The sequence below is a fragment of the Carcharhinus amblyrhynchos genome, chromosome 9 (genome assembly GCF_965287045.1).
Source record: "Carcharhinus amblyrhynchos chromosome 9, sCarAmb.v2.hapA, whole genome shotgun sequence".
NCBI lineage: Eukaryota > Metazoa > Chordata > Chondrichthyes > Carcharhiniformes > Carcharhinidae > Carcharhinus > Carcharhinus amblyrhynchos.
The window spans coordinates 19,751,807-19,777,679 of NC_137332.1; the positions used below are offsets into that span (position 1 = coordinate 19,751,807).

At 43.8% G+C, this 25,873-nt stretch overlaps 1 protein-coding gene across 1 annotated transcript in view; it reads right to left on the reverse strand.

The window, feature by feature from the left end:
* Positions 1-25,873, reverse strand: part of LOC145347633 (dihydropyrimidine dehydrogenase [NADP(+)]-like) — a 710,299-nt gene that overhangs the window by 181,272 nt on the left and 503,154 nt on the right. The window contains exon 14 of the mRNA XM_080195279.1: positions 19,337-19,501. Coding sequence (XP_080051405.1) covers positions 19,337-19,501 — 165 coding nt within the window. The remainder of the gene's footprint in view (positions 1-19,336; positions 19,502-25,873) is intronic.

Consider the following 25,873-nt stretch of genomic DNA (forward strand, 5'->3'; position numbering starts at 1 on the left):
CTTGAGGCTGTGCCCCCTAGTCCTACTGTTCTTTCTGAGCAGGAAGAGTCTCTCCACCTCTATCCTATCCATCCCATTCATCATCTTATATGTCTCAATGAGATCTCCCCTCATTCTTCTAAACTCTAACAAGTACAAGCCTAGTTTATTCAGCCTCTCCTCATAGCTCAACCCCCTCAACTCCAGTATCAGCCTAGTAAACCTCCTCTGCACTCCCTCCAAGGTCAAAATATCCTTGCGTAAGTGCGGCGACCAAAACCGCACACAGTACTCCAGCTGCGGCCTCACCAACGCCCTATACAGCTGCAGCAAGACCTCCCTACTTTTATATTCAATCCCCCTCACTATGAAGGCCAGCATCCCATTCGCCTTCCTGACCACCTGCTGCACCTGCAGGCTGGGATTTTGCGACTCATGCACAAGGACCCCGAGGTCCCTCTGCACCGTTCTCTTCCACCTTCTTCCACTGGGATAAAGATACAAAAGTCTGAGGTCACCTACCAATGGGCTCAAGAACATCTTCTTCCCTGCTGCAATCAGACATTTGAATGGACCCACCTTTCTCTACACCCTAACTATGTAACGCTATATACTGTACCCTCTCCTTTCCTTCTCCCCTATGTACTCTATGCTTTGACTGTATAGCACGCAAGAAACAATGCTTTTCACTGCACATGAATATATGTGACAATAATAAGTCAAATCAAATCAAATCACAACCATCAGAAGCCTGATATGATAACCCCCATGACTTGCATGGGGAATCACTGACCGATCTCCCTGTCGAACTCCCTAGTGATTGGTAATTAGCTTATCAGGTGGAACTCATACACCGAGACTTTTATAAAACAGGCCCCCGAGTGGGTCCATTATTGCACTGTCCTGCTTGGGATCTGTTTGTGTTCACCACAGGTTTGTGGTTTTGCTTTATTTTGTGCAATAAATCACTGTTCCTTTACTGCTGACTCCTGGTGATATTATATATATATATCGGGCAGCTGAAGGTTGACTGATCAAAGGTTGTGGAGGTTGGAGTGGAGGTGCGGGTGAGGGGGATCTTGCCAGGCACGTACATTCAGAAAACTGACCCTTTTGCTACCAGATTAATCGGGTCCTTCACCTTCAGGATCAGAACAAAAGCAAGCCACTGTGATGCTGTAGAAACAGGGGTTCCAGCTCCACGGCATCCAGTGGGGCGAAGAACAGCTCCATTAATAGACAACATAAATGATGTTGTTGCTGGAAGCCAACTCTTTTCAGCTTTCATTTGTCAACAATTGGAAACGTTCTTCATTACTGGGATTCTCAAACTTTCTTTGTTTGAAGGATCCCTTTTCAAATGGATTCATAATCATGGACCCCCTTTTAAATTATAGTGTTATACAACACACTTAAAAGAAGAACATGACATGGAAACATTATGCCAATACCACTTTGAAGTATTAGCTTCCAGGCGGTGGTGAGGCTAGATTGCCAGGCTTCTCAAAGCAGAGTCTTAAAGGAGGAAAGAGGGGAGCAGAGGTTTAAGGAGGCATGGCCTCGAATGCTGGATCAATTAAAAGTGGGGATCCTCAGGGGGCCAGAATTAAAGGAATTGAAAGATCTCAGAGGTTGCAGAAGATTAGAGAGATAAGGCAAGGATAAAACCAGTGTTATAATCAATCAAATCTCCTTTTAGCTTCATGCTTTCTTTTTCATTCGTGGGACATAGAACATAGAAAAACTACAGCACACACAGGCCCTTCGGCCCACAAGTTGTGCCGATGATATCCATACCTACTAGGCTTACCTATAACCCTCAATTCTATTAAGTGCCATGCACTCATCCAGAAGTCTCTTGAAAGACCCTATCGAATTTGCCTCCACCACTACCGACGGCAGCTGATTCCACTCACCCACCACCCTCTGAGTGAAAAAATTACCTCTGATGTCTCCTCTGTACCTACTCCCCAGCACCTTAAACCTGTGTCCTCTTGTGGCAACCATTCCAGCCCTTGGAAAAAGCCTCTGAGAAGCCACTCGATCTATACCTCTCAACATCTTATACACCTCTATCAGGTCACCTCGCATCCTTCATCTCTCTCTAAGGAGAAAAGACCGAGCTCCCTCAACCTATCCTCATAAGGCATGCCATCCAATCCAGGCAACATCCTTGTAAATCTCCTCTGACATGGGCGCCACTGGCTAGCCATGTAAATGGGCATTTATTGCCCATCCCTAGTTGCCCTTGAACTGAGTGGCTTGCTAAGTCATTTCAGAGTCAACCATATTGCTGTGGCTCTGGAGTTACATGTAGGCCAGACCAGGTAAGGACGACAGATTTCCTTCCCTAAAGAACATTAGTGAACCATATGGGTTTTTTTTCTGAAAATCGGCAATGGTTTCACGGTCATCAGTAGATTCTTAATTCCAGATATTTTTATTGAATTCAAGTTTCCGAGGTAGCTGGTACCACCCAAACTTTCAATAAAACAAGAGTCACAAAATCAGTGTCTCAGCTTAAGCAGGTAACTTTATTAAAACCAGTGGCTGCTCGGAGGTGATCAAAAGGGTCAGGGCAGCTCTGATATAGAGCAACAAGACCTGTCCGATTAATCTAAATGTTCTTTCCATCCGAAACTTTAAAGATAAATCTTACATATTCCCAAAGTCTAAACATTCTCTTGGAATATAAAAACATAGAAGATAGGAGCAGGAGGAGGCCATTTGGCCCTTCGAACCTACTCTGCCATTCATCAGAATCATATTCTAATCCTGCTTTCTCCCCATAACCTTTGATCCCATTCACCCTAAGTGCTATATCTACCCATCTCTTGAATACATTCAATATTTTGGCACCAACTACTTCCTGTGGTAATGAATTCCACAGGCTCACCATTCTTTGGGTGAAGAAATGTCTCCTCACCTCAATCCTAAATGGTCTACCCTGAATCCTCAGATTGTGACCCTGGTTCTGGACTCCCCCACCATTGGAAACATCCTCCTTGTATCCACCCTGTCTAGTCCTGTTAGAATTTTATAAGTCTCTATGAGATCTCCCCTCATTTGTCTGAACTTCTGTGAAAACAATCCTAACCTAGTCAATCTCTCCTCATACATCAGTCTGGTCTTCTCTGGGATCAGCCTGGTAAACCTTTGCTGCACTCCCTCGAGAACAAGAACATCCTTCCTCAGAAAAGGAGACCAAAACTGCACACAATATTCTAGATGTGGCCTCACCAAGGCCCTGTATAACTGCAACAACACATTCCTGTACTCGAAACCTCTCACAATGAAGGCCAACATGCCATTTGTCTTCTTTACTGCCTGCTGCACCTGCATGCTTACCTTTAGCGACTGGTGCACAGGGACACCCAGGTCCCGCTGTACATTCCCCTCTCCCAATTTACAGCTTTGCCCTAATGCCTTTTACCACGATGCCTTGTGGCAAGTTGCTTTTGATTAAAGTGAACAATATATTTGACAATACATTACTATTTTCAAAAAATCAGCATTCGTGTTTTAAAATAATAATCTCTTGTTTAAATCTCTTACTGCATCTCATATGATTAACCAACTTTCTTATTAGCTTGTTTTAAAAGTCATTTAACTGAATGCTGATAGTTCTGTTAATGCCTTAATGTCTACTGGTTTAAAAATCTTATTAACCTGTTAGAGTTCTCCCATTTACAGTGTGTAGCCTTCCAGCTGTGCTGCTGCTTTTACTCATGAAATATCTAAACATTTTGTGGAAAAAATATATTCAGATGCCACCTGGCCAGCAACCTCAGCTTCTGAGGAAGAAGGGTATCCCAATATATTAAAAAATTCATCCCAGGAATAAAGAACCCTGCCTCCCCAGGGACATGGAAACACCCCCCATCTCACCATGGAATTCCACAAGGACGTGGGACACCTTTCCTCCCCCCTTCCCCTCTGACACCCCCATGGACATAATGCCCAATTCCCCCACTCCACAAACATGGAACTCCCCGGCATCTTCCCCACGGACACCCCTGGTACTGCACCTGGCACTGAGGAGGATATGATCATCCTCATTGCCCTCCCCCGACTCCCTCCTCAATCCCCCCTACCCCCCCTCTCCTCCCAGCCCCCCTCCAAAACCTGTTGTAAACCCTCCAATGTGACATGGAGGTTGTTACAGCGGGGAGGCTTGCTAATTATATTTAAATGAGGTTCCCTCCACTGCATTGCTGGAGGTGGGGGTTGGATGGCAACAGTGGAGTGGAGAAATCCTGATGGCGTAAAAGCCATTTTGGGACTTCCCCTCGATTCTCTCCCCCGCCACCTCTCCCCTCTCCCTCACTTTTAAAACTCACTTGTGATGTGGGGGGAATTCTCCCGTCCCGCCCATCACGGGAATTGTAGAGGGGGGGGGGCGGGTGGACCACACAAAGGTCCACTGACCTTGGGCGGTGTGCTTCAGTTTTGGGGTGAGCGGGGCCGGAGGGTCCCACCTGTGGACTCTGCAGCCTAACTGACCAGGCTGACTCGGGTTGGGGCTCACTGCGTGTCCTGCCTTTGTTTAATGACGGTTGGAGAAAATTAAAAAAGTGTGTGTCTGACCTCAAAATATTGTGAGGGAACTCAAATAAAAATGAGGAAATGCAGTATTTTCTCTTTGTAATCATTAAATTGCAATCAACTAAAGATGTTTTGACCCTTAAAACATTAGATGAGAAAAATGTTGATTTGATTTGATTTATTATTGTCACATGTATTAACACATGGTTAAAAGTATTGTTTCTTGTGCATTACACAGACAAAACATGCCATTTACAGAGCAGGAAATGAGAGAGTGCAGAATGTAGTGTTACAATCATAGCTTGGGTGTAGAGAAAGATAAAGCATTGTTGCAGAGTTTAAAAGAGTTAGAATGAAGTTTTATAAGCATAGAACGAGAGTAAAAGATTGAAATAGAAGGTATGCTGGGCACAGCTTGCAAGAAGTCGCCTCGCTCCGGCGCCATCTCGGAGAAATGAAAAATTTTGAATTGTGCACATCATTTTTTGTAAATATTATTGTCTCCGTATCCTAACAGTTCCGATTTGTTATAAAAGTTGCCATAATCATTTGGGATGATTACGAATCACACTGGAGATGCGATGGTCTATTTCATTCAACCCTCCCCATGGAAATGATGGGTGGAATTACATAAGAACATAAGAACATAAGAAATAGGAGCAGGAGTAGGCCAACTAGCCCTTCGAGCCTGCCCCGCCATTCAATAAGATCATGGCTGATCTGTTGTGGCTCAGTTCCACTTTCCCGCCCTCTCCCCATAACCCTTAATCCCCTCTCTTATCAAGAACCCATCAACCCGCTTCTTAAAAATATTTAGCGAGGCAGCCTCCACCACTTCAACGGGCAGAGAATTCCAGAGATTCACCACCCTTTGAGTGAAGAAGTTCCTCCTCAACTCCGTTCTAAACCGCCTCCCCTTTATCTTGAGGCTGTGCCCCCTAGTCCTACTGTCTTTTTTGAGCGGGAAGAGTCTCTCCACCTCTATCCTATCCATCCCATTCATCATCTTATACGTCTCAATGAGATCTCCCCTCATTCTTCTAAACTCTAACGAGTACAAGCCTAGTTTATTCAGCCTCTCCTCATAGCTCAATCCCCTCAACTCCGGTATCAGCCTAGTAAACCTTCTCTGCACTCCCTCCAGGGCCAAAATATCCTTGCGCAGGTGCGGCGCCCAAAACTGCACACAGTACTCCAGCTGCGGCCTCACCAATGCCCTATACAGCTGCAGCAAGACCTCCCTACTTTTATATTCAATCCCCCTCGCTATGAAGGCCAGCATCCCATTCGCCTTCCTGACCACCTGCTGCACCTGCAAGCTGGGTTTTTGCGACTCATGCACAAGGACCCCGAGGTCCCTCTGCACCGTCGCCTGCTGCAGTTTTTCGCCACGTAAGTAATAGTCCTTCCTACCATTCTTCCTACCAAAGTGGACCACCTCACACTTGCCAACATTAAATTCCATTTGCCATTTCCTGGTCCATTCGCCCAGCCTATCTAGATCCTTCTGCAGACTCTCCACACCCTCCGCACAATTTGCCTTTCCCCCAATCTTGGAATTGTTCCCTTTTTGTGGCAAAATGGCATTAGAGCAGCTTGGCCCTAACAGTGGCTTTCCCCACCATCTTGTTCAGCTCATAGCTGAAAGCAAGGACACAGGCGGGTCCCACTATGTAATACCAGTGGGCCAGGGAGAAAGAAAATAAAATCAAACCTACTGGCATCGAGGTTTGATAATCAGATGTTAATGTATTCTACTGGGGATCCAACATAGGGATTCCCGTTACATCACTAGTGAGAGGCAGGGACAATTGTAACAGGGAATTTCGCTAGTGTAAATCACATTTTCTAAGACCGTAAGAAACAGGAACAGGAGTAGGCTGTTCAGCTGGAGTACTGTGTGCAGTTTTGGTCGCCGCACTTACGCAAGGATATTTTGGCCTTGGAGGGAGTGCAGAGGAGGTTTACTAGGCTGATACTGGAGTTGAGGGGGTTGAGCTATGAGGAGAGGCTGAATAAACTAGGCTTGTACTCGTTAGAGTTTAGAAGAATGAGGGGAGATCTCATTGAGACATATAAGATGATGAATAGGATGGATAGGAAAGAGGTGGAGAGACTCTTCCCGCTCAGAAAGGACAGTAGGACTAGGGGGCACAGCCTCAAGATAAAGGGGGGGGCGGTTTAGAACGGAGTTGAGGAGGAACTTCTTCACTCAAAGGGTGTTAAATCTCTGGAATTCTCTGCCCGTTGAAGTGGTGGAGACTGCCTTGCTAAATATTTTTAAGACGTGGGTTGATGGGTTTTTGATAAGAGAGGGGATTAAGGGTTATGGGGAGAGGGCGGGAATGTGGAACTGAGCCACGACAGATCAGCCATGATTTTATTGAATGGTGGGGCAGGCTCGAAGGGCTAGATGGCCTACTCCTGCTCCTATTTCTTATGTTCTTATGTTCAGTCCCCTGAACCTCTTTCACCATTCAATAGAACCATGGCTGATCCAACATAAGACCAATAGACATAGAGCAGAATGAGGCCTTCTGGCCTATCCAGTCTGTTCCGCCATTCAATCATGGCTAATATTTTTCTCTTCCCCATTCTTCTGCCTTTTCCCCCATTACCCCGATCCCCTTATTAATCAAGAACCTATCTCTCTCTATCTTAAAGACACTCAATGACCTGGCCTCCACAGCCTTCTGTGGCAAAGACTTCCACAGATTCACCACTCTCTGGCTAAAGAACTTCCTCCTCATCTCTGTTTTAAAGGATTGTCCCTTTAGCCTGAGGTTGTGCCCTTCCTCACATCCACTTTCCTGCCCTTTCCCTATAACCCTTGATTCCCTTACTGATCAAAAATATATCCATCTCAGCCTTAAATATATACAAGGTTTGGAATTTTACCAACATGCCTGCCCTGGAATCGGAATTCTCCATTGGTCTGGGGCGGTATTTTATGAGCCTCACCCAAGCAAGGTCCTAAAATACTGGCCAAGGACTCTGTCCCCACAGCTCTCTGTGGCGAAGAATTCTCAATCCTTTCAGAGAAGAAATTCCTCCTCACCTCAGCTTAAGTTGGTGCTCCTTTATTCTGAGCCTACACTCTCTGTCCTAGACTCTCCCGTGAGGGGAAACATCTTCTTACCATTTACTTTCTCCAACCACTAAAGAATCCTTCATATTCCAATGTTTCGGGACTTTGGTGGAACTTTCTGCTCCTGCCACTGATCCCGTCTGCCGAAATCGGGAGCGGAAAATCCCTCCCTCCACCCCGCCTCAATCAGTGCAGCAGCAAAATGAACATGGTCGCACAAATTAAAGGATGAAAAACAGAAGACTTGAAAAGGAAAATATAGCTTTCAGTTTTTTCATACTAACATATAAGATGATATTTTAAAATGTCACTGAGGGCACATTATCAGAGGCGGACAAAAATTATCTAAAATTGTGGTCACTGATCTTCATGAATTACTGGCAAATCTGTAATTCGGCATAGTGGCACAGTGCTTGTCACTGCTGCCTCACAGTGCTGGGGACCCGGGTTCAATTCCTGGCTTCTTGGGTCACTCTCTGTGCATGTTCTCCTGGTCTCTCTGTGGGTTTTCTCCAGGCGCTCTGGTTTCTTCCCACAGTCTGAAAAGAGAGCTGGTTAGCTGGATTGACCATGCTAAATTTTCCCTCAGTGTACCAGAACAGGCATTGGAGTGTGGTGGCTGGGGGATTTTCACAATAACTTCCTTGCAGTTTGAATGCAAACCTAATTGTGATACTAATATATAAACTTTAAACTTAGATGAAGAAAAATAATGGAAACCTCTGTAAAGCTTCTGTAACTTTGGTCAAGTAACAGAACTGAATTAACGTTAAGTAAACTTAAGCTGGCCTTTGTAAACTATTTTATTCCATTTTTCCAATGTGTCAAATTCAATTTTTTTTGGCTTTTTCAGTAAGCTAAAAATATGGGACGTGTTACAGTCTGCCTGTCCCAGAATGGGAAATGCTATCAATGAGGGAGTTAACAGTTCCAAATCCTGTCATGTCTCGGAAAGGTATAGGAATTATCTTGTTATCAATTTATTAACAGAAGCCTGAAGTAAGTGATGCCATCCACCAACGCCAGTAACATTAGGTCTCTTTGGGAATTCTCTTCTGTAGAAACTGTCAGTCTAGGTGGATATGGACATATTAAACACTGAGGACAATGTACTTCAGCCCATAAATCTATTCCTTCTGTGCCAATGTTATAAGTAGATTCTGTGAAATGATAAAGACAATCAATGCAGAACGGCTGACAGCCGTGACCTATAAGCCTTCCCATTACATAAGATTTTCCTTTCTACGAATAATTTTGAGAAACATTAATCTTTGACCTTCAATTCTGTCTGGCTTGCATTTTAAGAAGCTTCAAATTCTTTTGTGTGCGGCCCCAAGGATAACACACATCAGATGGAAGAAATGCAATGGATCGTGGCAAGTTGCCGTCGTTAAGATTACAAAATGTGGAGAAAAAGAATCCATTTAGCAAAGCTTGTAATCTTGTGCAGATGAAATTTAGTGAACTGAAGGTAAACTGTTGGAATTTTAGTTGCAAATTGATCTGAAAAGGTACCTCAAGATTGCTGGTGTAAGTAAACTTGCTAGCATAAAGGTAGAAAAAGTCCTTATGATTCTAATTTTGTCTTCACATCATTTGTCCAAAGGTGTGTGGATTAGATTGATTGGCCATGCTAAATTGACCCTAGTGTCAGGGGGATTAGCAGCATAAATGTGCAAGTTTACAGGACTTGGGCCTAGTAGGATTGTAGTTGGCACAAGAGTTGATGGGCCGAATGGCCTCTTCTATATTGTAGCGAATCTATGATTATTATTGTAGCATCAAAGCATACGACTTTGTGCATGTGTTAGCACTTTAAGTTCAAGTTTATTTTATTAGTGTCACAAGTGGGCTTACATTAACACTGCAATGAAGTTATTGTGAAAATCCCCCCGTTGCCACTCTCTGGTGCCTGTTCAGATACACTGAGGGAGAAATTAGTGCACCTAACCAGCATGTCTTTTGGTTCGTGGCAGGGAGCCAGAGCACTCAGAGGAAACCCACGCAGACACAGGGAGAGTGTGCAGACTCTACAGACAGTGACTAAAACCAGGAATCGAACCTGGGTTCCTGGCACTGTGAGGCAGCAGTGCTAACCACTGTGCCACCATCCCACCCCTTCAAACTATCTGAGCGATAAGTCACATAGTCAATGATGTCCATGTTCGTCAGATTTTAATATTTCGAGATTTTGTAGTGGAGCTTTGAGGTGAAACAAATTTCAATTTGCATTAACAAATGTCAGTAATATGTAACGATGCAGGAGGCATATATTATGTAACACTAGCTTTTTTACAGGAAGACTAATTTTATAAACTCATACCCATTAAAGATGTCTGTGCGGAGTTTGCACTTTTTCCCAGTGTCTGCATGGGTTTCCTCGAGGTGCTCCGGTTTCCTCCCACAGTCCAAAGATGTGGGGGTTAGGTTAATTGGCCATGCTAAATTTCCCCTTAGTGTCAGGGATAAATGAGGGTTTGGGGAATAGGGCCTGGGTGGGATTGTGGACGGTACAGACTTGATGGACCTAATAGCCTCCGTTTGTACTGTAGGGATTCTGTGATAAACACAAGAGGAAAATGGCTAACTACATTACTACGTTCTTGCTGTAATTAGTGACTTGGTAAAAGATTGCTCAGTTGGCTATCAAACTAAAATGAACAATCCAAATACTGACAAACAGAAACACACTGATAAAGTCACTCCTGCGCTGAAACTGAAATACACTGAAAACTGAATTCAGTCGAAAATAATCCAGTAAGTGATTCAGCAGAATTGCGAGGGACAGAAGTCAAAATTGCAGTAAGGTTTACTGTTAAAAACAGATTGCTATAGGTTAGCTATAAGCTATAATGGGCAGCACAGTAGCACAGTGGTTAGCACTGGTGTTTCACAGCTCCAGGCACCTGGGTTCGATTCCCGGCTCGAGTCACTGTTTGTGTGGAGTTTGCACATTCTCCTCGTGTCTGCGTGGGTTTCCTCCAGGTACTCTGGTTTCCTCCCACAGTCCAAAAGGTGTGGGGGTTAGGTTGATTGGCTATTGTAAAGTTGCCCCTTAGTGTCCTAAGATGCTTAGGTTAGAGGGATTAGTGAGTAAAATATGTAGGGATATGGGGGTAGGGCCTGGGTGGGATAGTGGTTGGTGCAGATTCGATGGGCTAAAGGGCCTCTTTCTGCACTGTAGGGTTCTATGATTTTATATAACATTGCAAAAGTAGTCACATCAGTCATGAGGGGGGACAAAGAGAGTATATGTGCCTCGTAGGGAAAAATATTCAAAGCATAGATGGGTACACTGAGCACAGCTGCTGCTAAGAATGCACCCTCTGGGGCAAAACAGAATACCATCATTTTTATAATCTGTCCCCCGTCCTTTTTAGGCAGGTAATTCCAGAATCTGGCTAATGACAAATGTTTGTTTTAAAACCAGAAATTTCAATGAAATGTTTTTCTCCTACAAAATTATACTGTGAGGACTCTGTGTACTAACAGTTGCACATTGGTCCATGAGTGAAACAAAAAAAAATACTTTCAACAGCTCAATTGCATTTGAGTTACACTTGCCTAGGGACACTGCAGGTTCTTTCATCAGCCGAGAAATGGAATAGTGTTCCCCGGCTTCATTTGTAACCTGAAGCAGAGTGTCCCTCTGGTCTGCGAAGCCTGAACGCTTCCAAAAGTCTCTCGCTGCTTCAGTGAAATGAATCATATCCACCAATTCAATTTGGTAGAAAAACCGCCCTACAATTGGTGACTAGGAAGACTTAATTACATATATCATAGAAACCCTACAGTGCAGAAGGAGGCCATTCAGTTCATCGAGTCTGCCCCGACAACGATTCCACCTAGGTCTTATTCCTGTAACCCACATATTTAGACTGTTAATCCCTCGAATTTATGCATTCTGGTCACTAAGGGGCAAAGTAGCATGGCCAATGCACCTAACCCGCATATCTCTGGACTGTGGGAGGAAACAATAGCACCCAGAGTGAACCCACGCAGACAGTGTGCAAACTCCACACAGACAGTGACCCAAGCCGGGAATCGAACCCAGTTCCCTGGACCTGTGAGGCAGCAGTGCTAAGCACTGTGTCCCCATGCTGCCCAAAAATATCAAGTTTGTCTGCATTTCCGAATCAGTATCTTGCTATTATAAGGGCGATTCTTACACAAACAGTCCAAAAAACTTCATTGAAAGCAAGCACAAGAATTAGTCACTGCACCAGCAGAACTTCAGGCGCTCAAAACCAAATACTTCATTTAAACTGAAAAGATAATTTACTCTTTCATTATGTGGTAGGGGTTCTAGATGAAGGTTTCGGGAATTACCTATTCATCCAAAGTTATGCTGTCTGTAGTTCATTAAAACCATTGCTCTTTATTTACGGCAACTATTTATGCATTTAAACAAAAGGCATGGTGGCACTGTGGTTAGCACTGCTGTCACACAGTGCCAGGGATCCTGGTCCAGTTCCCGGTTTGGGTTACTGGCTATGGCAGATGGAGAAATTTGAGTTCAATAAAAAACATGGAATTAAAAATCTAATGATGATCTTGATCAATAAGGGGATCAAGGGTTATGGGGAGAAGGCAGGAGAATGGGGATGAGAATCATATCAGCCATGATTGAATGGCAGAGACTCAGTGGGCAGACTGGCCTAATTCTGGTCCAAAATCTTATGGTCTTAAGGAACATTGGAACTCGAATAGGATGGGCTCGTGATGCAGCATAGATCTTCATATGGAAGAAGCACAGATCTTCCATTTAACTAGTCATTAAGTAAAACTGCTGATTATTAGTTGGCCGTTAACTCCAGCAGTTACTTCAGCTTCCATATGCTGCTACTTATAACACTGCTGACACAAGAAACAAGACACAAGAAACTTGTCTAAGCAAGTAGGTGGACAGCTATGCTAGCACTGGGATTTAAACTGGCAGGTATAGGTCTGACACACCTCTCAATCTGTAAACCAGCTGGGAGACAGTCACTGGAGGAAAAGGATGCAAGAGAACTAGGTTCAACAGCAGAAGCATACTGATCAGGAGTGAAAGAGAAGCCTCCAAAGATGTACGGGTTAGCGGATTGGCCATGCTAAATTGCCCCTTAGTGTCAGGGAGACTAGCTCAGGTAAATGCATGGAGTAATGGCAATAGGGCCTGGGTGGGATTGTGGTTAATGCAGGCTCCATGGGTCAAATGGCCTCCTCTGCACTGTAGGATTCTATGATTCTCTGCCTGGCTCTCTGTATTTCAACTGTTGTTTCAAAGCTTTGTCGCCTTTTAGAATGAGAAAAAAATTTGAAACGAAACTGAAGGTAATGGAAAATCACGCGTCCCTCTTCTCATTCCCAATTGTTGGGCCAATTTCCATTATCTTCCAGGGCGTCCCCTCCATTATAGCAGATAAATAGTGTTCCACCATGTCCCCTTTCAGAACGGGTGAAGAGGAATTACAGCATGAGAGACATCTATTAGCTGAACGACTGGCATTTGGGCCTGATTTCTGACTACATCATGTGCTTTGCAATAGCAACATTTTAAGATGAGCTGACCTCAGATCATTCTGTGACGGCAACTCGTGTGCAGTCAGGGACATGTAGCAGCGAGGGAGCTACAGTAACGGTGACACTGTGACCATATCAACAGTGTTTTTGTGTCTATTGAAAGCAATTTCAAAAAACTTTGCAGCAAAGCAGGCCATTCAGATGGTAGGTTATTATTATGCATGTGAGGTGAGATCAGTCAAAGCAGGCAGTCTGGCACTGCTTCCACAGCATGCCTTTTGCTGTAAAGCTGAAGCTTAAAGCAACATTTGTGAAAAGTTCCCAGCTGGTTAACTGGACTGCTCAGAGACTTCTACAACTTTGTTTTTATTGTTCAAAATACCAACTCTCCCCTTGAGTGTCCCTGAGTTTTAGAAGCATTCAGATGCACAATTTTCACAGAATCATAGAAGCCTTCATCACAGGCAGATGAAGGCCATTCGGCCCATCGCAACTGCATCCAACAACCACCTCGCCTAGGTTGAATAGGTTAGGACTTTATTCCCTGGAGCGTAGAAGAATGAGGGGAGATTTGATAGAGGCGTATAATGGGTTATAGACAGAGTGAATGCAAGCAGGCTTTTTCCACTGAGGCTAGAGGAGAAAAAAACCAGAAGGCATGGGTTAAGGGTGAAAGGAGAAAAGTTTAAAGGGAATATTGGAGGGGAGGGGGGATTCTTCACGCAGAGAGTGGTGGGAGTGCGGAATGAACTTCCGGATAAAGTGGTAAATGCGGGGTCACTTTTAACATTTAAGAAAAACTTGGACAGGCTCATGGATGAGAGGGGTGTGGAGGGATATGGCCCAAGTGCAGGTCAGTGGGATGAGACAAAAAATGGTTTGGCACAGACAAGAGGGGCCAAAAGGCCTGTTTCTGAGCTGTAATTTTCTATGGTTCTATAGTATCTATCCCCATTACTCCACACATTTATCCAGCTAATTCCCCACTGATACTGAGGGACAATTTACATGGCTAATCAACCTAACTTGCACATCTTTGGAGTGCGGGAGGAAACTAGAGCACCCCAGAGGAAAACCACGCACAGACGGAGAAAATGTATAAACTCCACACAGACAGCCACCTGAAGCTGGAATTGAACCCGGGTCCCTGGCGCTGTGACGCAGCAGTGCTAGCCAATGTGCCACCATGCCGCCCATTCATGAACACAGATGTTGTGGGAATGGTGGTATGTATTGGGGGGGGCAGCACACATGAATGCGGGGATGGCACGGGGGCAAAGTAGTTAGCACTGCAGCCTCACAGCACCAGGGACCCAGGTTCAATTTTCCACTTGTGCCACTGTCTGCGTGGGTTTCCTCCAGGTGCTCTGTTTCCTCCCACAGTCTGAAGGATGTGCTGGTTAGCACTGGCCATGCTAAATTCAGTGTACCTGAACAGGCACTGGAGTGTGGCGATTAGGGGATTTTCACATTAACTTGATTGTAGTGTTAATGTTGGCCTACTTGTGACACCAATAAATAAGCAAACAAGCATATTGGAATGATCAGCCCTTCAATACTAGAGTAAAGAGCTACCCTCAAACTAACAGTGGTACAATGAAAGCCTGGTGAAGGATTTCCTCACACAGAGGTGAGGAGAGGTGTATACCATCAGGCTGTTAGTGAGATGCATTGTAATGAAGGAGTATTAAAGGAGTGTGCAATGTGTGTGTGAGATTGTCCTGTGGACAGGGTGCGGGGTGATATTGCAATTATCTTTCCCCTTTCAGGGTCCATCTGGTGTACCCACATAGCCAATGGAGGCTCACACAAGGCCCATAACGAGGGCAACTGGAGCACTTCTTTTCCAGGAGCCTCATGATCAAGGTCAGAGAATAGTGAGATTTGAGGGGCTTCTTCATTCACTCAACCTGAGGCTCCCGCAGACCCAGCCAGTTTTGGGGCTTGGGACATTGTTTGGAAATTCCAATGCAGTAGCAGCTATCCTGGGGCTTTTACAGATAGGTTCCCGCTTGGTGATTGGGATCCACCCAGAATTGATCGTAGCACTCTCACTCCCACAGGAAAAAGGGTCAGGGTTGTGACAGAGTCTGAGGGGAACCCTGTCACACCACTACACTGTTATTAAAAGAAAAATACAACTCACGGTTTCTCTCCAATAAAAACTGGGATAATTACCTTCTTTGCCTTTACCACTTTGTGTAAGATCATGAGCCCGACCTCACCAACTTTTACAGATGCACCATAAAAAAGTATTCTTTCCGGTTGTATCACAGCTTTCTATGACTCCTGCTCTGCCCAAGACCATAATAAAGTATAAAGGGTCATGAACGAAGCCCTGTCCCTCACTCAAACCAGCCTCCCACCCATTTACACAGCCTACACTTGCTGCTGCCTTGGAAAAGCAGCCAGCATAATTAAGGAACCCATGTACCCAGAACGTTCTCTCTCCCACCTTCCATCGGCAAAAACCTACAAAAGTCTGAGGTCACGTACCGACCAACTCAAGAACAGCTTCTTCCCTGCTGCCATCAGACTTTTGAATGGACTTACACTACATTAAAGTGAACTTTATCTACACCTTAGCTATGACTGTAACACAATATCCTGCACTCTCTCCTTTTTTTCTCCATGAATGGTATTCTTTGTCCGTATAGTGGGCAAGAAACAATACTTCTCACTGTATGGTAATATATTTAGCAATAATAAATCAAATCAAATCACCCTCTTGGCTTTACTTCAACAAAATATCAGCAAAATTAATCCCAGGGAAGTGGCAGAAAATGGTTGTTCCGGACGCTGCTTGGACTCTTGCTGTTCTCCTGCTTTGGTTATGGTGGGACATTGGGAAATTCAAGGGGCGCAATCTTACAGCCTGTTCAGGCCATGCTCCAAAAATGGAGAATTTGGCAACAAGCCAAATCTCCATTCACTGCAGCATGATGGGAACATCCCGCTGGCATAAACAGTCAGAAGATTCCAGCCAAGGCCTTTCGGTTTAATGGTAGATGACTGCGCTTACAAACACATGGACAAGTTCAGATGATTATTAATTATTATTATTAATTATTATTCATGATTATTAGGCAGCACAGTGCTCAGCACTGCAGCCTCATAACCCCAGGGGTCCAGGTTCGACTCCAGTCCTGGTCACTGTCCGTGTAGAATTTGCACCTTTCTCCCCGTCTGTGTGGCTTTCCTCTGGGTGCTCTGGTTTCTTCCGAGTGGGTTAGGTGGATTGGGCATGCTAAAATTGCCCCTTAGTATCAGGGGGTTTAGTAAGGTAATTGTATGGGGTTACGGGAAAAGGGCTTGGGTGGGATTGTGGTCAGTACAGACTCAATGGGCCAAATGGTCTCCTTCTGTACTGTAGGGATTCTATGATTCAGCTACTGGCCAAAAGGGTAATCCATAGATAAACATAACTTCAGCATTACAGAAGTTGATTTGTCATGTTCCAAATCATAAAAGACTGTATTTTAGCATATCTTTACATGATTTAAAAACTAACAAGCGCTGTAGCTGCCTTCAAACTAGTTACATCAAAAGTGGCCTGAAAGAAGGAATATGGTAAAACTGCTTCTACTGGGATTGGATCCAGTAGGGATTGGGAGCTAATCCTTCTAAAAAGCATTTATTTGAAACTTCTGCAATGAATCAAAGGATGTGAAAGTCTGTCTATTTAACCCACTCACTAACCGCTACAACAAATGTCACAACAGTGCCTGGGTCTGAAGTGACGTGACAACGTTATAAAAATTTTCTGTACAAACCAGAGAGAATGAACATGTATGTTCTCACTGTTAATGCTGGCCAACATTTTCCAGCCAGTCCCGCTGAAGATAACACCCCACCACAGGTTCCCTGGTGGCGGAGGGTGCAAACAATTGGAAAACTCATTGTCAGCAGCGGGACTGGAAGATCCTGACATCAACCAACTTCAGGCCACCTGCACAAAGGATGCCACAGGAGCAGGGGGAAGTCCCTTCTATTATGTCAATTGTTTTACTAAGGTTAAGACCAGAAGACATAGGAGCAGAATTAGGCCACTCGGCCGATTGATTCTGCTCCACCATTCAATCATGGCTGATATTTTTTTCATCTCCGTTGTCCTGCCTTTTCCCCATAACCCCTGATGCCCTTATTAATCAATAACCTATCTATCTCTGTCTTAAAGACACTCAATGACCTGGCCTCTGTAGCCTTCCGTGCAAAGAGTTCCACAGAGTCATCAGTCTCTGGCTGAAGAAATTCCTCCTCATCTCTGTTTTGAAGGATTGTCCCTTTAGCCTGAAGCTGTGCCCTCTGGTTCTAGTTTTTCCTACTAGTGGAAACATCCTCTCCATGTGCACTCTATCCAGTCCTCGCAGTATCCTGTAAGTTTCAATAAGATCCCCCTCATCCTTCTGAACTCCAAGGAGTATGGACGTAGAGTCCTCAACTGTTCCTCATATGACAAACTCTTCATTCCAAGGATCATTCTTGTGAATCTCCTCTGGACCCTTTCCAAGGTCAACGTATCCTTCCTTAGATACGGGGTGCAAAACTGCTCACAACACTCCAAATGGAGTCGAACCGGAGCCTTATACAGCCTCAGAAGTACAGCCCTGCAGTTGTATTCTAGCCCTCTTGACATGAATGCTAACATTGCATTTGCCTTCCTAACTGCTGACTGAACCTGCACGTCAACCTTAAGAGAATCTTGAACAATGACTCCCAAGTACCTTTGTGTTTCTGATTTCCTCAGCATTTTCCCATTTAAAAAATAGTCTATGCCTGCAGTCCTCCTTCCAAAGTGCATAACCTCACACTTTTCCACATTGTATTCCACCTGCCACTTCTTTGCCCACTCTCCTAACCTGTCCAAGTCCTTCTGCAGCTCCCCCCGCTCCCTCAATACTACCTATCGCTCTACATATCTTTGTATCATCTGCAAACTTAGTAACAGTGCCTTCAGATCCTTCCTTTAAATCGTTAATGAATAGTTAATCAGTGGAGGCTATTGATTAAGTATTTAAATTATGTATTAATTAGATCTTGTTGTTACAATGCCCCTTGAAGGGGACTATCAATAAGTAGTTGTCCATTTGTTTATTTTTATTGGTACTCAAAGAGCACAAGAAAGGACTTTCCCATCTGAACTACGCCCTATTTAAACAGAATTCCACATTGACCCAGTTGGCTGGACATTTGCTGTGGATCAGATTGATGCCAACAACATGGGGTTCAATCACTGTTCCCCCAGGGGTGGAGTTGGGATCTGCTCCTTGTCCTACTCGCGGCGGAGGCCGTGACACTGTGGGTCAGACCTGCCTGAAGCAGAGAACAGAAAAAGCAGGTTCTTTACTGTGATTTCATTTGCTTTCTATGTGGGAGTCCTTCTCCTTTATGATTTAAAATGGGTTGCTGGGGATACTGGGTTGGTTGGTAGGTAAGAGACAGAAATGTGCAATGCTGCGTTGTATGAATAAACCAACCATCAAGAAAATAATTTGTGTCTTGGAATTGTTTTAACACTCATTCCTGGCATTAAATCCCAGTTTATTTTGTGTATAAAGTAATAATGGACAGAACTCGACCACCTCACCTGCCCTGGAATCAGCACGAGTGAGGGTCTGACAATGGACGTTGACCTTGGGCGGGAATTTCCAGTCTCTCCCGAGCTAGGCCATAAAATCCCACCCAATATGTTCACAGGAAGCAATGGCATTGAGGGCGTAGTGGGATTGTTGCTTGGCTAGTAACCTGGGTTCAAATCCCACCATGGCAGATGGTGAAATTTGAATAAAAATCTGGACTTAAAAGTCTAGTGATGACCATGAAACCATTGCCATTTGTCAGAGAAACCCATCTGGTTATTGAATGTCCTTTAGAGAGGGAAATCTGCCATCCTACATGCGACTCCAGAGCCACAGCAATGTGGTTGACTCTTAAATGTCCTCAGGGGCAATAACACTTGTCAAGCCAGCGACACTCACGAATGAATAAAATTAATCCAAGATTAATCATAGATTTTAATCAAAGATGATAATTCATATTTTAATGTAACTTCAGTTCATGTAAAATAAACACGGGCTGGAATTCATCGGTCTCGCACAACCCACTCCCGCAAGGATGGAACTCAGCCAAATCTCCATTTATTGCAGCAGGACCGGAGGTCGGCAAATTCCGGCCAAGTTTGGCTACAAGGGGACAGTTCAAACTAATGCTGGTACTCACATTATTTGGGAAGTCAGCCTTTAATTCAGTAATGCTTTTGCACCAATACGCGCACGTCTTCTCACTGATGAGTTCAATGTTCAGAAAGGAGCTTTGTCCTGGGCCGTAGACTGGTCCGGAAGTCATTCCACGTATAATTCTTGGAGAAACGTTGGTCACAATATCCTGTTAAGTATAAAGATGCACATCAGTAATCCTTCATCATTGGTTTAGGAAAAAGAATTCTAGCCTAATCTACATGCTGTGAACTAATTCTCATTTCCTCCTTCTAATTTGGTCTCTTCATTTTCCTTCCACAAGTGGCATTTACTGACCTTGCGCAAAAATATGCTAGCTTATGAAACTGACTTCTTGGGTTTGTGGGGGACAGGGTAGGAAAGGATGCATTGAAGGGTTCTAAGAGCCCCTCCATGAGGATATTGATCAATTTGCCTTAATAGCGTAAGTGGATATCTGATATTAGCAAAACATCACAGAAACTGCTGGGGAATATATAAATTGCGGGCTAATTTTTGACTTTTCCACTACAGCAGGATGGGGGTCACAGTATCATGTGGACTCACGACTAGAAGATCATAAAGCAATATTTATTTATTAATCACAAGTCGGCTTGCATTAACACTGCAATGAAGTTACACTAAAAATCTAGTTGCCACACTCCAGTGCCTGTTTGGGTACACTGAGGAAGAATTTAACATGATTAATGCTAAATTCTCCCTCAGTGGAGCATGGTAACCCTATTATAGAAAGGATATTATTAAACTAGAAAAAGTGCAGAAAAGATTTAATAGGATGTTACTGATTCTTGATGATTTGAGTTATGAAGAGAGGCTGGATAGACTGGGACCTTCTTCCTGGAGCGTAGCAGATTTAGGGGTGATCTTATAGAGGTCTATACAATAATGAGGTGAATAGGTCAGCTAGATAGTCAATATCTTTTCCCAAAGGTAGGGGAGTCTAAAACTAGAGGGTATAGGTTTCAGTTGAGAGGGGAGAGATACAAAAGGGTCCTGAAGGGCAATTTTTTCACACAGAGGGTGGATAGTGTCCGGAAAAGCTGCCAGAGGTAGTAGTAGAGGCAGGTACAATTTTGTCTTTTAAAAAACATTCAGACAGTCACATGGGTAAGCTGTTTTAGAGGGATATGGGCCAAACACAGGCAATTGGGACTAGCTTAACGGTTAAAAAAAGGCGCAGCATGGGCAAGTTGGGCTGAAGGGGTGGCAGGGTAGCACAGTGGTTAGCACTGCTGCTTCACAGCTCCAGGGACCTGGGTTCGATTCCTTGCTCGGGTCACTGTGTGGAGTTTGCACATTCTCCTCGTGTCTGTGTGGGTTTTCTCTGGGTACTCCAGTTTCCTCCCACAGTCCAAAGATGTGCAGGTTACATTGATTGGCCATGCTAAAAGTTGCCCCTTAGCGTCCTGAGATGCGTGGGATTAGTGGGTAAAATATGTAAGGATCTGGGTGGGATTTTGTTCAGTGCAGACTCAATAGGCCAAAAGGCCTCTTTCTGCACTGTAAGATTCTATGATCTATGATTTCCATTCTGTAAACCTCTATGACCTAATCAGCTCATCTTCTGGACAGTGGGAGGAAACCAGAGCACCTGGAAAAAACCTACACAAACACAGGGAGCATGTACAGACTCCGCATCGACAGTCACCTAAACCGGGAATCGAACCCGGGTCCCTGGTGCTGTGAGGCAGCAGTGCTAAACATTGTGCCATTGTGCTGCCCATCTAACCAGTATATAGTAATAGGCAGCATTGGGACACAAAGGGCTTTGATCTGCTACACTATGCCTTAATTAATACTATTATCAAAATCCCACACTGGACAAATGAGCAGGAAATATAAAGTGAAAATACATTTTTTTATATATCTATTGGGTGTTGTACCATAAAGAAACACTTACATTACGACCCTAATAAGCTTTTGCGTATAATTAACTTTACAAGTTTTTATCTAATCAGTGTTAGTTGAAAAAAAACAACAGGGAAAAGGTAAGGAAATGAAGGCCTAAGTACATTAAAAAAAAACAACACTTCAAAAGATTGTATATATTATACATCTATGGATAACATACTGTGACATTACCATTATGTAGAAAATTATAGATAAAGGGATATAATAAAATCACAGGGAAAAGTTCAAACATTAGCAATCACTTCAAAGACCTGCAGGCATTCAAAAATGAAAATGATTTTGAACCTGTTTTCTATGAATAAGCCAAGATGTAATTATACATCTCCCAATGAGCTGATGCTCTGCATACATTTCAGAGGTTAGAGCCTCTGATACAATCCACTTCAGTGCTGTAATTTGACAGTTAAAGGACCACATCGCGTGTAGGGTTACCACTTTAACTTCTAAATTAACCTCAACATTAACCTTACTTGGGAAATCATAGTAAAAAGTTAATTTGTTAGTCATGGAAACAAAAAACCTTGAGGATTAAAATTACACGGCGTACACCTATAACGTTAATATCATACCTAAGGTTAGTGATAGAAATCATGTTCGCAAACACTTTCCAAGGATTAAGATCAGACAGGAAAAAATATAAATACATTTGTTACAAAATGAAATGGTAATGATAATATTTTGCATCATTTTGATCTTCAAAATAATTAGTTTGCATCTCTATTAAATGTGACAGAACACACCTTTTGTATTTTGGCTTCTTTGCTGCCATTAAAACATCTCAAGTTAAGTGACACTCGTAAAAGATCATGGCCGGAATTTCCTGGCCGTTCACGCCTCCCACCAGTGAGAATGGTGAATTAAGTCTTTATTTATACAGTTTATTTACTTGTTAGTCACTAGTAAGGCTTACATGAACACTGCAATGAAGTTGCTGTGAAACTAGTCGCCACACTCCAACGCCTGTTCGGGTACGCTGTGGGAGAACTTAACAAGGCCAATGCACCAAACCAGCACGTCTTTCAGACCATGGGAGGAAACCGGAGCACCTGGAGGAAACACACGCCGACACGGGGAGAACGTGCAAACTCCAACAGACAATGACCCAAGCTGAGAATCGAACCCAGGTCTCTGGCGCAGTGAGGCAGCAGTGCTTAGTACTGTGCCACCATGCCATCCAAACAGTCAGCTCAGCCAAATCTCCATCCAACACCAGCGGGACCAGAGAATCCTGCCAGTGTGAACAACCAGATAATTCCAGACAGTGTATTTATGAGAAAATATTATGGAGTTAAAACATGATGTGTGATATGCATTCAAAATGAATGTGCCACACATCCATTCAAGTAAGCGACACGGGAGCTTGTTATGAACCTATTGACACATTCAGATACACTGGAAATCCAGTGCAGGTTTGACAGGAGTTCATATTGTACAGTCTGGATAGCCCACCATACTCGACATTCCTTTTGATTGACTTCAGTGGAGGTGAAGAACAACAGGTAGGAATTAGAAATGCCAAAGAAAGATGATGATGCTTCTTTCTAAAGTTTATTTATAAGTGTCACAAGTAGAACTGCAATGAAGTTACTGTGAAAATCCCCGAGTCGCCAAACTCCAGCACCTGTTCAGGTACACTGAGGGAGAATTTAGCATGGCCATTGCACCCAACCAGCACATCTTTCGGATTGTGGGAGGAAACTGGAGCATTCGGAGGAAACCCACGCAGACACAGGGGAGAACATGCAGATTCCGCACAGACACTGACTCAAGCCAGAAATTGAACCTGGGTCCCTGACGCTGTGAGGCGACAGGGCTAACCACTGTGCCAATTTGATTGGCTGGCAGCTCTATGGGTGGGACTTCTTTCCCAGGATGGCTGGAAGTCTTGCCAACTGCCAATCAACAACATTTAAGTGAGCATTAAGTGGCAGTGCTCTTCCCTGAGTCGGCAGTGGCACATTGTAAGCCAACGGGGATCCGGTAGATGTGATCTATATGGGCTTCCAGAAAGCATTGGATAAAGTGCCACACAAGAGGTTGATCCAGAAGGTTAGATCTCAAGGGGTTGAGGGTAGAGTAGTGGCTTAGATTGAGGATTGGCTGGCTGATAAAAAGCAGAGGGTTGGGATAAGTGGGTCCTTCTCCAGTTGGTGATCTGTAACTAGTGGGGTCCTGCAGGGTTCAGTTCTCAGACCACAGCTATTTACAATCTATGTCAATGACCTACAAGCAGGGACAGTGTGTAACATAGCAAGATTTGCTGATGAAACTAAAATAGAAGGGAAAGTAGGCTGTGATGAGAAGATTAAAAGTTTACAAATGGATGTTGACAGGCTAGGGGAATGGGCCAGAATCTGGCAGATGGGGTTTAATGTGAATAAATGTGAGGTTATCCATTTTGGCTGGAAAAATAAAAGGGCAAATTACTATTTAAATGGGAAATAGATTCAAAAGGCATTTGCACAGAGGGATCTGAGTGTCCTTGTGCATGAGTATGCAGGTGCAGAATGTTATAAGAAGGCAAATTAAACCTTGGCATTTATTGCAAAAAGTCTAGAGTATACAAGTAAAGAAGTGTTACAATTGTATAAGGTATTAGTGAGACCACACTTCAGTTTTGGTCACCTGCTTTGAGGAAGGATGTGGTGGCACTGAAGGTGATTCAGAAGAGTTTAACTAGATTGATTCCAGGGCTACTGTATGATGAGTGATTGAATGGTTTGGGCTTGTAGTTGCTGAAGTACGGAAGAATGAGGGGGGATTTGATTGAGGTATATAGAATACTCAACAGGATTGATAAAGTAAATGTTAACCAAATGTTCCCCCTTCTGGAACAGTCTAGGGCAACAGGTCATAGTTGTACAGTAAGATGGGAGAGGTTCAAGGCAGGGATGAGGAGAGGCTACTTCTCACAGAGGGTTGTGAATCTATAGGACTCACTACCCCAGGCTGCACTGGATGCAGAATCAGTCAATGATTCAAGAAAGCGATAGACAAATATTTGATCAAAAGAGGGATAAAAAGCTATCGGGAAATGGAGCTAGGATGAGATGGAGATCAGCTATGATCATATAGAATGGCAGTGCAGGCTCGAAGGGCTGAATTGCCTACTCTCACTCCTAATTTCTATGTTTCTATGTTCCAACTCTCACTCGCCATCCTTAAAATTCTACCCCACATTTCTCCCTCCACAGGTGCTACCTATCTTGCTGACTCTGTCTAACCTCTCTTTTTATTTCTGCCAACACTTGTACTTCTGGTCACATCTGAGCTCTGCTACCACCTGAAACCTTTTCTTGTCATGCCTGAGAACACTTACTGTCAGGAGAAACTGAAACCATGGCTGGCTGTTCAATGAGCCTAGTAGAGGTAATGAGGCCCAGGAAGGCTGCTGTTTACAGAGTGAATGGAGAAAGATAACAGCAACATACTACTAATGTCGGAATCGGAAACAAAAACGGAAAATGCCAGAAAATCTCAACAGGTCTGACAGCATCTGTGGAAAGAGAATAGAGCCAAGTCAGGATGACCCTTTATTAGCGCTCTGACAAAGAGTAATTTAGGGTCAAAACGTTGGCTCTATTCTTTTGATTTGACTTATTATTGTCACATGTAATGGGATACAGTGAAAATGATTGCTCCTTGCATACTATCCAGACAAAGCATACTTCATAGAGCAGGAAAGAAGAGAGTGCAGAATGTAGTGTTACAGTCATAGGTAGGGTGTAGAGAAAGATCAACTTAGTGCGAAGTTGGTCCAAGGTCCATTCAAAAGTCTAATGGCAGCAGGATGAAGAAGCTCTCTCCATGAATGGAGAAAGATTGGGTTGATGTTACGATATGGTTAAAGGCACAATTTTAATTGGAGGAAATGTCCTGTTGATGATTTCCATAAAGTAACAGCCTTTTGAATAATAGTCCCATCCATGGCTAAGATCTTTGTTCCTCAGCAGTCAGTCCACTTCTTTCTGCCTCTGCATTTACACTCTTTTCTTAAAAAACAGCAGCAGTCACAATCCAAGTGTTTTGCTTGGGAACTCTGTTATTGTGGGTTAACCTCAGGATTTGTTGGCTTCCTACTCTAGAAGATACCTTACTGCAGGCAATGGTCTTTCCTTCAAAAATTTTTACTTCCATGAGAACAATTTACAAATGTTAAGTAAGTCCAAGACAGCTGGAACTGGTCTCCATGATGCTTACAGTTCATCTCCTCTCAGTGTTGACATCACTGCAAACAGCTCCTCATGCACATACTCATCAGTTGTCATTCGAGTTAACGCTTTCCTCTGAAGAAGCAAACAGCAGTGTCCTTTGGGATTGAGATCAGGGAAATCTTGCTTTCAGGATGCCAGTGATCACTTTGGTGAATGGATGTTATTGGATCATTTTGAGTTCAACAGCTAAAACAGCTTCACTAATTATAGGCAAGAAAGGTCCATGAGTTTCCTACAAAGCCATAAGATACAGGACCAGAATTAGGCCATTCAGCCCATCGAGCCTGCTCCACCATTCATTCATGGCTGCAAAGTTTCTTAATGCCATACTCCTGCTTTTTTCTGCGTAAACCTTGATCCTGCCAGGAGCTACCCAAAAACATTCCCTGTCTTCC